The following is a 13,826-nucleotide window of genomic DNA, read 5'->3' as shown; positions in this document are numbered from 1 at the left end:
ATGGTGATGGGGGTGGTGATGGTTATGATGATGATGATGATGATGGTGGTGATGGTGGTGGTGATGATGATGGTGATGATGATGATGGTGATGATGGTGATGATGATGGTGATGGGGGTGGTGATGGTGATGATGATGATGATGATGATGGTGGTGATGGTGATGGTGATGGTGATGATGATGATGATGATGATGGTGGTGATGGTGATGGTGATCATGATAATAATGCTAAAAGTCAACAATACTACAGCATTTATAACTATCTTTAGTTTTTGGGTTATTTATGCTACATACCAATTTAGACATAAGTTTTTAGACATAAGTAAAACTATGCCTCAACTATATAATGGTAATAATACTGCCTTCTGTGGATATGGCAGATATTTCATACAGTCATTAGTCGAATTGTATACGATTTTTTCACGATACACACGTGTCACTTGCTAAGAGTTTTATAGCAAAAGCAATATTATATTCAACCCTAACTCCCACTTAACCATTAACATGCATGTTTGGCTTTAGTATATAAGCATAGCTTAACTGAAACGAATAGTAGGATCTAAAATATTTTAATCCTTTACAATTTAATATTTATTTGTTAATAACTATAAATGTCAGTCAATGTGATCAGCATCCGAGGCAGTACAGATATTGCCACAGATCTACACGCAGAATACACACAGAACATGTTCACAAACTTCTCATTAATTTTGAATTAACAAAAATTGGTATGTAGGATAATTACAACCAGGTTTTAATTGTGTACGTTAAGAGATGCGCTATAGGTGTTTGCTCTGTATTGTGATTAGGATAATAGCACTGCACTGATATTGATGAATCTGTTTAAGTTCTAGAACGACTTTAAATGTTTGCTCATTTCCAATTATGTCGCCGTTAATTAATTGCGTGAATGCAGTCAGCTATTATAAACTCATGTTAGCATCACACCGCCTTCTCTCAGCGTCGCACGAGAACGTAAGAGAGAGAACAGCACTTTGTCTCCTATTGATTTTTTAACGTTTCCTGTTGCGTTTTGTTTTTTTTGTCTGACGATTGTTTCTCTCGTTCCCTAGGATGGCCGTCGTGCTCTCGTACTTGTTGTTGTTGTTGTTGGAGGTGTTGTTGTTGTTGTTGTTGTTGTTGTTGTTGTTGTTGTTGTTGTTGTTGTCCCTCCAGCTTCTGTCGCTCGATGCTCCCGCGCCTCCTCCCTCTGCTACTCTCGGCCAACGACGTTGTGCGTAGCTAATGGCCCGCCATCTGCTTGCTTATCATTGCGTGCGTGCGTGTGCGTGCGTGCGTGCGTGTACGTGCGTGCCTGCATGTGCATGCGCATATGTACGTGCGTGCCTGAGCGTGTGTACATGGGTGACCGCGTATGCATGCGTGCGTGCGTGCGCGTGTGTACGTGCGTGCGTGCCTGAGCGCGTGTAAGTGGGTGCCTGTGCGTGCGTGCGTGCGTGCGTGCGTGCGTGCGCGTCTATACGTTCGTGCCTGACGCCCACACACACACCGCAAACTTGCCCTGGTTGCATGGGTACCTGGTGAAGGATTTACACACAAGATGTTAGTGTGTAACTGGGACATCTCTTAAGGAAACCCTTCACCTCGCAACGTCCCCTGGTTTCCCGGTACCCCAGCTCCCACTGGTGAAGGAGTGGACACTGGGTATCTTACACGCGGGTTTATAACAGGGACGTTCTTTAACCAACCCCTCTAACCATGCATTTCGGGCCCGCCTTTCTTGGGACCCCATGCCCACGCTCCCGCCCCGTCCCCTGGCCTGCCCCTAGTACCCCCGGCCCGCCCCTGGTCTATCCGCCGCTCCGCGCCCACGGCCCGCCCCTGGTACCCTCTGCCCCCGCCCCCCGGCCCGCCCTAGTACCCCCGGCCACCTTGTACCCCCGCCCCGCTCCCGGCCATGCGTCTTCAGGCATGCGTGCGCGGTGACATGTGAGTTAGCCGCGCGCACTCGTCTGTGCTTTCTGTCTCCCTCGCACGCGTCAGTGCGCGTACCGCGTGGCATCATCGGTGTCGCCGCCGCGCTTCTGTGTTGCAGAGCTGCAAGGACGAACTTCTCGGTCGGGTTCCCGCCACATGTGGGTCCCACACGAGCCCCCCACCTAGCTCGCGCCTCGGCCACGCTGCCCTCCGCAGGACTCACATGGCAGAAGAACCTGACTTTGCACATTTCGCGTACCGCCTCCCCCCCCTCCCCCGCGCCGGCGTGCCACCAGGAGGGCGCTTACACCGGGCCAGCCAGACGTACAGCGCAGCCTGTCTACTGTCGCTAACAGTCTAACTAGACTAACTAACTAGCTAGCTATGTTAGCTATGTAGACATGTGGCTCAGCGTTCGTAGGGGACGCTGCGACAAGTCAACTAGACCGTGTAATTGCTGATATAATTTTGGCTCATTAGTTTATAAACACGCGCCGGTTTATCCGGTGGGGTTTGCGAGAATGACTCTCGCAAGGCCGCTTCCTGCTCTTTACTCGAATGGCGCGCTCAGTGTTAAGGAGCGGTTGTTAATCCATAGTCAATTGTTCACAGTGAGAATAGCAGAAATTGCCGCCGTTCCCATATAGCCGAAAATTATGCGATTAGTGAAAAAAATGAAGCTGCCTTTTCTCAGCCTAGTCCTTAAAAAACTGGAAAATATGTAGAATCGCCTCTAACACCGGCCGTAGCTCGGGGGGGTCCGACCCTAGTGTTCTCAGAGGCTGATAACGTAAGTCCAGTAACAAAATTTGTCTCTGTTCGTTTTTAGAGAAATCGCTACCGTGGTTTAATTGACTTTTGCCAGTCCAATCTAAGCAAGAAGCTTGGTTTACCAGCTTTAGTGCCATGCTAATATTAGTGGAGTAGGTAGTACGTGTAGAGGTGATGCATGAACGGTAGGCAGCCCCCTACACCGACGATCTGAGCGCGAAGTGTATGAGGAATTCGAACAGCCCTGGGGCCCTCCCCCTGGCGCCAGACGCCGAGACCCACCAAGCCCCCTGGATCAACCGCCGGCACAGGCGATGTAGAGCATTGTTTGTGGCGCAGGAATGGTAGGTGGCACCGCACTGCCTTCTGCGGCTTTTGTTGCCTCCCTCGTCGTCAACAGGCGAGCACCTGACGTTGTCACGGCTAGCACCTGTGTTGTCACGCCAAGCCACCTGCCGCTGTGTTTACGTCGTTCCCTCAACCATCCGCTTTCATGTGTTCACAGTCGCTTGTATCATGACATAGTCTGACCCACCCTCGCCATAGCACCTATCCTATCTCCATGCACACTCGTATCACTAATCTCTCATGCACCATCTGCTCACTACCTCCTACCTGCCCCTCGCCATAAGCACCTATCCTTCGTATATGGCGACCTCTCTCAACTACCTCCGATACCTGTGCCCTCCATCCACCGTGTACTTCTCCCTCTTCCTGGACCTCCGTATATTTTAGTTGGTACCCTCCCTTCCTCGTCCTCCTGATTAGTAGCTATTACTTCTCATTGCACCTTTCATACTTTAGCCCACACTTTGCAGACATACCTTACTCCACATACTAAACCACCACTTTGCTTCCCTACCTCGTCACCTTCCCTGCAGCCATGCGCATGGAGGAGTTACTCGAATGCCTCCACTACTGTGAGCATGATCTTAGCCCCACCCCTTGATGCTTGAGCCTACCTACAGCCGCATCGCCGATGCCGTATGGAGAGAGGAGGAACGCGGAGAACCCGGGGGCGACACGGGCTTATAGCTTCAGTCGTTACCTTACTCAAGTCATAGGACTTAAGCCACCACTTTGCTTCCTACCTCCAGCCCTTACCTCGTGCCGCTTGCCGTGGGGCTGTACTCAGCGTCTTACCTTACCTCTACATACTAAGCGCGACCACTTCTTCCCTACCTCCAGCCTTCTCTGCTCCTGGGTACTCAGTCTTACGCTTACTCTCATACGTACCACCACCACTTTGCTTGGCATCTACCTCAGCCCCTTCCCGCCTTGCCTGGTTAGCATACAGTGCCTACCTTACTCTCATACTACCCACCACCTTTAGAGCCGTTACCGGACATCAAGCCCTTCCTGCCCTATGCCTGGTTACGTCACGGAGGAGGAGAGGAGAAGTGAGCATGATTGCGCTAAGCTCTATGTGGAACTGAACCCACCGACTTTGGTCCACCTCAGCCGCTTCCCTGCCTTGCCTGTTACTCAGTTCCTACCTTACTCTCATACCTACCCACACTTTGCTTCTACCTGCAGCGCGATCCCGTGGCATGTGAGCCTGGTTACTCCAGAGTCGCTACCTTACGTAGCGGATTGAGCGATGAGCCCACGCAACACTTGCTTGGCCTACCTCAGCCTTCCCTGGGCACCCCTTGACACGCTGGGGCAGTTACTCAAGTCGACCTTTAAGCCTTTACTGCTCCATCACTACCACACCACGTTGTGCTTCCTACCTCAGCCCTTCCTCTGACCTTGCCTGCGTTACTCAACGTCTTACCGTATCTCTTCTACTAACACCCACTTTGCCTTCCTACATCAGCCTTCCCTGCCTGCCTGGTACGTCAGTCTTACCTACTCTCATACTACCCACCACGTTTGCTTCCTACCTTGCCCTCCCTGCCTTGCCTGGCTTACCTCAGTCCTACTCTTACTCTCATACTAACCCACTTTTGCTTCCTACTCAGCCCTTCCCTGCCTTGCCTGCCTTACTCAGTCCTTACCTTACTCTACAATACTAACCGACCACTTTGCTTCCTACCCTCAGCCCCTTCCTGCCTTGCCTGGTGTTACTCAGTGCCTTACCTGTACTTTCATACTACCACCACTTTGCCTTCCTACCTCACCCCGCTGCCCTGCCTGTGCTGTTACTCAGTCTTACCTTACTCTCATACTAACCACCAGCTTTAGCTTGCCTAGCACTCAGCCCTTCACCGGCGCGTTAGCCTGGCGTTACATCAGGTCCATACCGTACTCTCATGTACTAAGCCCAGACCACTTCTTGCCTAGCCTCAGAGTCCTTCCGCGAGTGAGCAACATATGCCGATGAGGAGATTGACACTCATCCTACCTTTACTGACGTACCATACTAACCACCACTTTGCTTCCTACCTCAGCCCTTCCCTGCCTTGCCTGGTTACTCAGTCTTACCTTACTCTCATACTACCCACCACTTTGCTTCCTACCTCAGCCCTTCCCTGCCTTGCCTGGTTACTCAGTCGTCAGCCTTGCTGTCGTTTCTGATAGAGAGGTCCTCTGAGTTCTCGTGGTTTGGACACATGTGGAGTCACGCGCAGCCGCACCAGCTGACGGTTGCCACCATGCAAGCCGAGATGAGACAGAACCGAGATTTTGCGGTGGTAGGTAGCGCCAGGGGTAGCGCGCAGTGGTGACACCTGCTGGGAAGCGTAGATGGGTGCGAATTCCTGCCTAGTAGTGCCACCTGTAGGAAGTTTTCACGTTGTCATTAATTCCGTCGTTAAAAGTTTGCATAATGATTCGCATCGACTCGTTAATTAGCAGTCAATCCGATTGCTCTTCATAAATTGTTATTTAAAAATAAACTTGTTTTATACGTGAGAGACGTTCACTTGCTTTATACGTGAGAGACGTTCACTTGTTTTATACGTGAGAGACGTTCACTTGTTGTTAGCAACTGATTCTTGTTTTTTTCTGATCGAAATATCGTCATTGTAGGAAATTTTCGCGAGAAGGAGTGGGGGGGGGGCATTCCCCGCATGCGATATTGTCTTGACTCGTAGCTAATTAGCGTGTAGAACTTAATTATGATCGTTAACGACATCGGGCAAAATCAAACGCGCTGACTAATCACGCATGTGATTGCCGGCGTCGTCGCGGTGACGCAGACTGATGCTCTTTCGTTTTCGTCGCTCAGGCGCACAACATTAGTACGAACACCAACTACTCGGTGGCTCCACATCACTCAGGCGTCTACCCGGTACACGAGCCGCTGTACGAGGCGTGGCGGAAGCTGCTCGGCATCCAGGTAACGAGTACCGAGGAGTATCCACACCTGAGACCCGTGCAGGCTCGCCGGGGCTTCATCTACAAGGGCATCAAGGTAGGCAGTAGCCATGGCAACGGGAGGCTGTGTTCACTGTGGTACAGTCAAACCTCGGTTATCTGAACATCAATTATCCGAATTTCTGATTATCCGAACAAGATCTCAAGGTCCCGTGAATATTGAACGGTAATACGATCAGGTCAATTATCCGAACAATATACTCCCCGCGCCCGTCTCGTTCGGATAATCGAGGTTTTAACTGTAATGGAAGGTGGCCATGTCTGCAGCGACTGGAGACTGCGCTGGCCACGGCAACAGTAGGTTGTTGTGCTTGTTGTCGTTTGGGGTCTGGTGACGGCAGGTTATCATGTGCGTTGGTCACGTCACGTGTAACACGCGTAATGCATCTCACATCCTGCGCACGCTGCATCGCTCACCGCCGAGTGTAGGTGGAGCTACTGGTCGAGAGTCAACGTCATGATTCATTGGATCGTCGTGCGCCGCGGGTAGGTGGTGCCGCGGGTAGGTGGCGCCGCGGGTAGGTGGCGCCGCGGGTAGGTGGCGCCGCGGGTAGGTGGCGCCGGCGAGCGTAGAGGTATGTGTTAATGATGTGGCTGCTTGTTGCAGGTGTTGCCACGGCAACTGTGCGGTCTCTTCACGCACACGGTGTTCCTCGACCAGTATCCCGGCGGCAAGCAGGTCCTCATTAACAGCATCCAAGGAGGAGAGCTGTTCCAGACGATACTCAGCACTCCGGTGAGTGGCATCCGCGATGCGGTCGCCACGGCGACGACGGCGATGACATCACTGCTGCGCTCGGAGAGAAACGAGAGCCATTGTCTGTTTTGATTGGCGAGCGATCGTTTACGCGTGTGTGTGTGCGTGAAGCGTGTAAATCTTGTTACACCGGCTCGGGTGGTTCGTGTCGTGTTCGCTTACGGTCTCCGCGTGTTTGTTATACCCGTGCATCAGCCCCGCGTCACTGCTCAAGTTTTACTGTTATGTAGTGTCAGGTGTCTTAACCTGTGAAGCTGCTAGACTTTGCAGCACTTGTTACTGTATAAGAGTGTAGATATCTTTACCTGCCCACCTCTCAGCATCCGTTGATCCTTTCGTCACGTCGTAATCTTTCCCTGCACCAGGTGAGTATCTTCATGACTCACCTGTCTAACTATGGCAACGACCGGCTGGCGCTCTACACGTTTGAGAGCGCGGTGAAGTTCACACAGTGCTGGACCAACCTCCAGCTGAAGACAGAGACACCACAAATGATGGCTGAACGCTACTTCAAGATGTACCCGGAGGAGGAGGACCCCGTCTGGCAGGTACTGTATACGCTGTATATTTAGTGGTGGTTTAATTTTCGCGAATTTCACGGAAATAACAACACGCGAATTATTCATACCGAATAATTAATAATTCACCGACCGCGACATTAACCACTCGCGAAATTGTCCATTAAGTCTGAATTCGCAAAAATATCTGTACGCGAAAAATAAGGCGTATACAGTATGTGTGGTGTCCTCTCTACACCCCCTCCTCCCGCATAAGGCTAATATGCATACTCTCCACACTCTGTACACGTGGCGCCTCCTATTCCCTCTTCAGGCTAATGGTGTCGTACAACATTAGAAGGCGTCCATAGGCTGCAGGCCTGAATAAGCATCGAACAGAAATTAATTAAAAATACTCGCACTGTTTCGTCACATACACTTTATTCATGTTAAATAACTACAGATTCATGCTCTATGCTCCGCTTGAAACTTGCCAGCTCTATGATGCGAATTTCTACAAAGTAGTCAGATCACATTTCAAACACAAAAATGACCAACTGGTCCCCATCACTTGACGGAATGTCACAGCCACACGACAAGACCAATTTTACTTCTAATGATTTTTAGACGTCTATGAGGCATCTAACTTGTGTGCATAATGCAAAAGAGTGCACTCTAGTGGCGAATTTCACCGGAAAAAAAATCCAAAAAAGGCCTTTTCTAGAGACCAAATAGTGCAATGGTGAACAATTTGCAAAGGCTTACTGTTGTATGCACCCTAACATGCCCTCTCCACACACACTGTAATGTTGGCGCCGCCCGCTCTCCCCTTCAATGTAACCATGCCTCTGCACACACTAGCTGTTACATTTGTGGCGCCGTTCCTTGCTTCACGCTTAACAATGGCCCTCTCCACACTCACTGTACGATGTGGTCGGCCCGCTTCTCCCTCTTAGCTACATGCACCCTCTGCAACCACGATCTGTACTGTGGGCGCCACGCTCTCCCATCTTCAACCCGTAACATGGCCGCGTCTGCGGACACACACTGTACATGTGGCGCCCGCTCTCCCTCTTCAGCTACACATGTCCGTCTGCACACACACTAATACATGTGGCGCCGCTCTCCCTTCTTCAAGCGTAAAATGCCCCTCTGCACACGACACAGTAAACATGGCCACCCGCTTCCCGCTCTTCAAGCTAACATGCCCTCTCACTAACACGTGTTGACATGTGGCGCCCGCTCTCCCCTCTTCAAGCTAACATGCCCTCTGCACACTCACTGTACATGTGGCGCCCGCTCTCCCCTCTTCAAGCTAACATGCCCTCTGCACACACCTGGTACACATGGCACCCGCTCTCCCCTCTTCAAGCTAACATGCCCTCTCCACACACACTGTAACATGGCCACCTGCCTCTCCCTTTCAAGCTAAATGCCCTTGGCACACTCATGTATCATTGTGGCGCCGGCGTCTGCCCTCTTCAAGTTAACATGCCCTTCCATCCACATCTGTACACATGTGCACCGCTTCCCTCTTCAAGCGTAAACATCGCTCTGCACACACACTGTACACATGGCACCCGCTCTCCCCTCTTCAAGCTAACATGCCCTCTCCACACACACTGTACACATGGCACCCGCTCTCCCCTCTTCAAGCTAACATGCCCTCTGCACACACACTGTACATGTGGCGGCCGCGCGCTCTCCCCTCTCAAGCTACATGCCCTCTCCACACTCACTGCTGTAGAATCCGTGCAACGACAAGCGGCACCGGGATATCTGGGCGCCGAACAAGACGTGCAATCGTCTGCCGAACTTCCTTGTGATTGGACCTCAGAAAACTGGTGAGTCGCTCGCGTTCGGTTGCTGACCACATTGGTCGCGTGATTAAGATTAGGGAAGATGAAGTCCTACTGAGCAGCAAAACACCATTGTTTGATAATAATTTACAGCAATCGACATTGATAGCTATAAACGCATTTCCTGTACCAAGGATGGCGAATAATAAAGGCTAGAACATAAGCTCAAGAACATATAGATTTTGTTATATATATATATAATGCAGATATTGACTGCCGACTGTTTTCTCTCAGGCACGACTGCGCTGTACACATTTCTGTCTATGCACCCGTCTATAATGAGCAACTCTAACAGTGACTCGACGTTCGAAGAAGTGCAATTTTTCAACGGCAACAACTACTACAGGGGATTGGACTGGTAAGCCATCATTTGTTAGAGTCGAGCAAATCCGCAGCGACATCACGCGCCGCGGCGTACAATTCATGCCGGCGACCCCTAATGTATTAAACCTTACCCTAATGTTAATGACTGATGTATTAAACCTTACCCTAATGTTAATGACTGATGTATTAAACCTTACCCTAATAATCATGTCGCATTAACATTAGGTAAGAGTTTAATAATTCAGTCTCATTAATCATTTTGGGGTAGGTTTCTCGTCAGTTAACAAGGGTAAGGTTTAGATACATTCAGATCATTAACATTAGGGTAAGCGACTTTAATACAATCAAGTCATTAAGCATTAGGGTAATGGTTTTAATACATCAGGTCATTAACATTAGGTAAGTTTTAAATACATCAGTCATTAACATTGAGTGTAGAGGTTTAATTTACATTCGTATTAAGATAAGGGTAAGAGTTTACATAACATGTCAGTCATTACATTAGTGGTAACGGTTTGAATAGATAGTCATTAACATCTAGGGGTACGGTTTAGAGTACGATGGGCAAGTCATTAACATGTGAGGGTGTAATGAGGTTTAATGACATCAGTCATTACAGCATTAGGTAAGGTTTGATACGCAGTCAGGTCATGTTACACTTAGGGGAAGAGTGTATATACATCTAGGGGTCAGCCGGCATGGGGAATTGTACGCCGCGGCGCTGGTGATGGTCGCTTGCGGTATTGTCGACTCTAGAAGAACGATGGCTTACATCGGCACCTTGTGAGTTAGTTGGTTGGCGTTTGAAATTGCAGCTGTCTGTCGAACGCGAGTCATGGTTAGAGTGCTGAGTTAGTAGTCGGCGGCTGAACGAGAAGATGTGTACAGCCAGTCGTGCCTGAGAGAAGAACACGTCGGGCCAGTCATGGTGTGGCAATACGGTTTATACTAATATATATATATATTATAAAAAAATCGTTAATTTTTATGTTCTTGAGCTTATTTCGTACCTTTATTATTCGCCCATCCTTGTTACCAGAATCGGTTTTAGCTCATTAGTCGTCTATTGCTGTAAATTATATTCAAACATGGTGTTCCGCTTTCATAGGTATTACTCTTCCGACTATTCTATATCACGACCAATCAGCACACGCGAGCGAGCTGACAGTTTTTCTTGCAGGTCCAATTCACAATGAAGTTCTGGCAGGACGATATGCACGTCTGTGTTCGCGCCGCCCCAGCATGTCCCGCGGTGCCGGCTTGTTCGTTGCACGGATTGATATCAGCAGTTGAGTGTGGGAGAGGGGCATGTGTTAGCTTCGAAGAGCGGAGTGAGCGCGGCGCCACGATGGTACAGTTGCGAGTTTGTGCAGGAGGCGCAATGTTAGCTTGAAGGAGGGCTCGTGTGAGTAAGCTGCGGTGCATGGTGTACGTGGTTGTGTGGAGGGGGATGTTAGTGCTTGAAGAGGGAGCGCGGTGGGTGCCATGTGTATCAGTGTGTGTGCAGAGGCGGCGATGTTAGATTAGAAGAGGGGGAGCGAGGTGCCATGTGTACAGTGGTGTGTGGGAGGGCCATGTTAGCTTGAAGAGGAGAGACGGCGCGCACAATGTACAGTGAGTGTGCAGAGGGACATGTTAGGTTTTGAAGAGGGGGAGAGCGGGGTGCCATGTGTACATGTTGTTGGAGACGGGCATGTTGCTTGAGAGAGGGGAGAGCGGTGTCCATGTGTTACAGTGGAGTGGTGCAGAGGGCATGTTACTTGAAGAGGGGAGAGCGGGCGCCCATGGATACAGTGAGGTGTGGAGAAGCCGGCATGTTTTAGCTTGAAGAGGGGAGAGCGAGCGACATTGTACAGTGGTGTGTGGAGAGGGATGTTAGCTGAAGAGGCCGAGAGCGGCCCTGTGTGCCTAAATGTTGTACTGTGTGTGTGCATGAGGGCACTTTGTTTGAGAGGGAGAGCCCTGGGGCGCCACAGCATGTAGTAACAGTGTGTGTTTTTGTTCAGAGGTTGTATTGTTTAGCTTGACTATGAGTGTGTGTGTGATGAGCGTGGCTTGTCCACATTGTACGATTTGTTTTGTTGTTCCTCTTGTGTGATTGAGTGCTGTCATGTTATGTCTTTGAAGTGAGGGTAGATTAGCTGGGTGCTCAGCTATGTTTATTCAGGTGTTTTGTGTTTATCTGTAGTGGCATGTTAGCTTGAGAGGGTGTGATGTTGTGGTTCGTCACTTGTTACTCTAGTTGATGTGTGTGGATGGAGGCTATGTTTGTTTATGTCTTTTTAAGTGATTCTATGTAGTGATGAGTCCTTCGGGGGTCCATTTAGTTACTCTCTCTATAGTGTTGTTGCTGTTTCATATTTGTGTGGTGCTTGTTGTCTTAAGTGCACGGTGAGAGCGGGCGTCCACGTAAGTGTGTGTGGAGAGGCATGATTAGCGGTGCATTTAAGCCTTTGCAATTGTTCACCATTGCACTTATTTTGGTCTCTAGAAAAGGCCTTTTGAGATTTTATTTTTCTTGTGAATTCGGCCACTAGAGTGCACTCTTTGTGTTGATTTATGCACACGGTTAGCTGCCTCATGATGAGTTCTAGAAATCATTAGGAAGTAAAATGGTCTTGCTCGTGTGGCTGTGACAGTTTCGTCAGTGTGGGGGACCCAGTTGCGTCATTTTTGTGTTTGAAATAGTGATCTGGACTCATTTGTAGAAATTCGCCATCTAGAGCTGGCAACGTTTCAAGCGGAGGCACTAGAGCATTGCAATCTGTAGGTTATTTAACATTGAATAAAAGTGTATGCTGATCGAAACAGTGCGGAGATTTTTAATTTTAATTTCTGTTCGATGCTTATTCAGGCGCTGCCAGCCTATGGACGCCTCTCTATGTTGTCGACACCAATTAGCCTGAAGAGGGAATAGGAGGCGCCACGTGTTATCAGAGGTGGAGGTATGCATATTTAGCCTTATGCGGGCAGGAGGGGGTGTAGAGATGGGACACCACACCATACTGTATACGGCTTATTTTTCGCGTTTACAGATATTTTTGCGAATTCAGACTTAATGGACAATTCGCGAGTGGCTTAATGTGGCGGTCGCGTGAATTAATTAATTTATTCGGTGATGAATGAAATTCACGTGGTGTTATATTTCCGTGAATATTCTGCGAAAATTATAACCCACTAAAAGTATACGCGTATACAGTACCTTTGCCAGACGGCGGTCATCCCTCTCCGGGTACATCTTTTGAAGTAGGCGTTCAAAGCTATTCTGTGAATAGTCTCTTGTCTTCAGCTGGAGGTTGGTCCAGTACTGTTTGTGAACTTTCACGCGCTCTCAAACTGTGCTAGAGCGAAGCCGGGTTCGGTGCCATAGTTGGACAGGTGAGTCATGAAGATGAAGTGTTGAGAAAGATTTACGTACGTGATGAGAAGGTCGCAACGGATGCTGAAGAGGTGGGCAGGTAAAGATATCTACACTCTTATACATGTAACTCAAGTAGCTGCAAAGTCTAGGGCAGCTTTCACAGGTTAACACACACTGACACTACATAACAGTAAAACTTGGGGCGGTGACGCGGGGCTGATCACGAGAGTAACAAATCTATCGCGCGAGACCGGGACGCGAACACCGGACACGAACCACCTCCGAGCGGTTAACAAGTTTTACCGCTTCACTGCACCTTACCTAACACGTCGTGAATATCGTATCGCTCGCAATCCATAAATCAGCAAATGGCCTCGTTTTCTTCTTCTCGAGCGTCAGCAGGTTGATGCATCGTCCGTCGTCGCTCGTGTGCGACGCATTCGCGGATGCCATCACCGGGTGCTGGTATTTCGTTCTGGAACAGCTCTCCTCTTGGCGCGTGCGATGCTGTTAATGAGAACTGTTGCTGCGGCATACTGGTCGAGAACACTCGTGTGGTGAAGAGACGCACAGTTGCCGTTGCAAACATGCGCTGCAACAGCAGGCCACATCATTAACACATCCTCTTACGCTCGCCGGCGCCACCTACCCCGCGGTGCGCCACCTACGCGGCGCCACTTTACCCGCGACCCGGCCACCTACCCGCGGCACCACCTACCCGCGCGCAGCGCGACTGATCCAATCGAATCATGTACGTTGACTTCGACAGTTATCGCTCCACCTACAACTCGGCGGTGGAGCGATGCAGCGTGCGCAGGATGTGAGATGCAATTACGCGCTGCTTACACGTTGACGTTTGACCGAAGCACATGTATAACCTGCCTGTCACCAGACCCAAACGATCACAAGCACAACAACCTACTGTTGTCGCTGGCCAGTCGCCAGTCTATCAGTCGCTGTCAGACATGGCAACCTTCCATTTTACAGTGTAAACCTCG

The 13,826-nt window shown here is 49.8% G+C and overlaps 1 protein-coding gene across 2 annotated transcripts in view; it reads left to right on the top strand.

Annotated features, from left to right (window-relative positions):
- Positions 1 to 13,826, top strand: part of LOC106816193 (bifunctional heparan sulfate N-deacetylase/N-sulfotransferase-like) — a 19,282-nt gene that overhangs the window by 4,539 nt on the left and 917 nt on the right. The window contains exons 2-7 of one of the 2 annotated variants that reach the window (XM_014820755.1): positions 5,233 to 5,345; positions 5,882 to 6,067; positions 6,638 to 6,766; positions 7,153 to 7,335; positions 9,032 to 9,128; positions 9,378 to 9,501. In XM_014820755.1, the coding sequence (XP_014676241.1) occupies positions 5,233 to 5,345; positions 5,882 to 6,067; positions 6,638 to 6,766; positions 7,153 to 7,335; positions 9,032 to 9,128; positions 9,378 to 9,501 (832 nt within the window). The remainder of the gene's footprint in view (positions 1 to 5,232; positions 5,346 to 5,881; positions 6,068 to 6,637; positions 6,767 to 7,152; positions 7,336 to 9,031; positions 9,129 to 9,377; positions 9,502 to 13,826) is intronic. The other variant, XM_014820756.1, reaches the window with a different exon arrangement.

Source organism: Priapulus caudatus, unplaced genomic scaffold, assembly GCF_000485595.1.
Source record: "Priapulus caudatus unplaced genomic scaffold, Priapulus_caudatus-5.0.1 Scaffold1309, whole genome shotgun sequence".
Lineage (NCBI taxonomy): Eukaryota > Metazoa > Priapulida > Priapulimorpha > Priapulimorphida > Priapulidae > Priapulus > Priapulus caudatus.
Note: the sequence above shows the minus strand (reverse complement) of the source record. Positions and strands in the feature narration are given on the sequence as shown.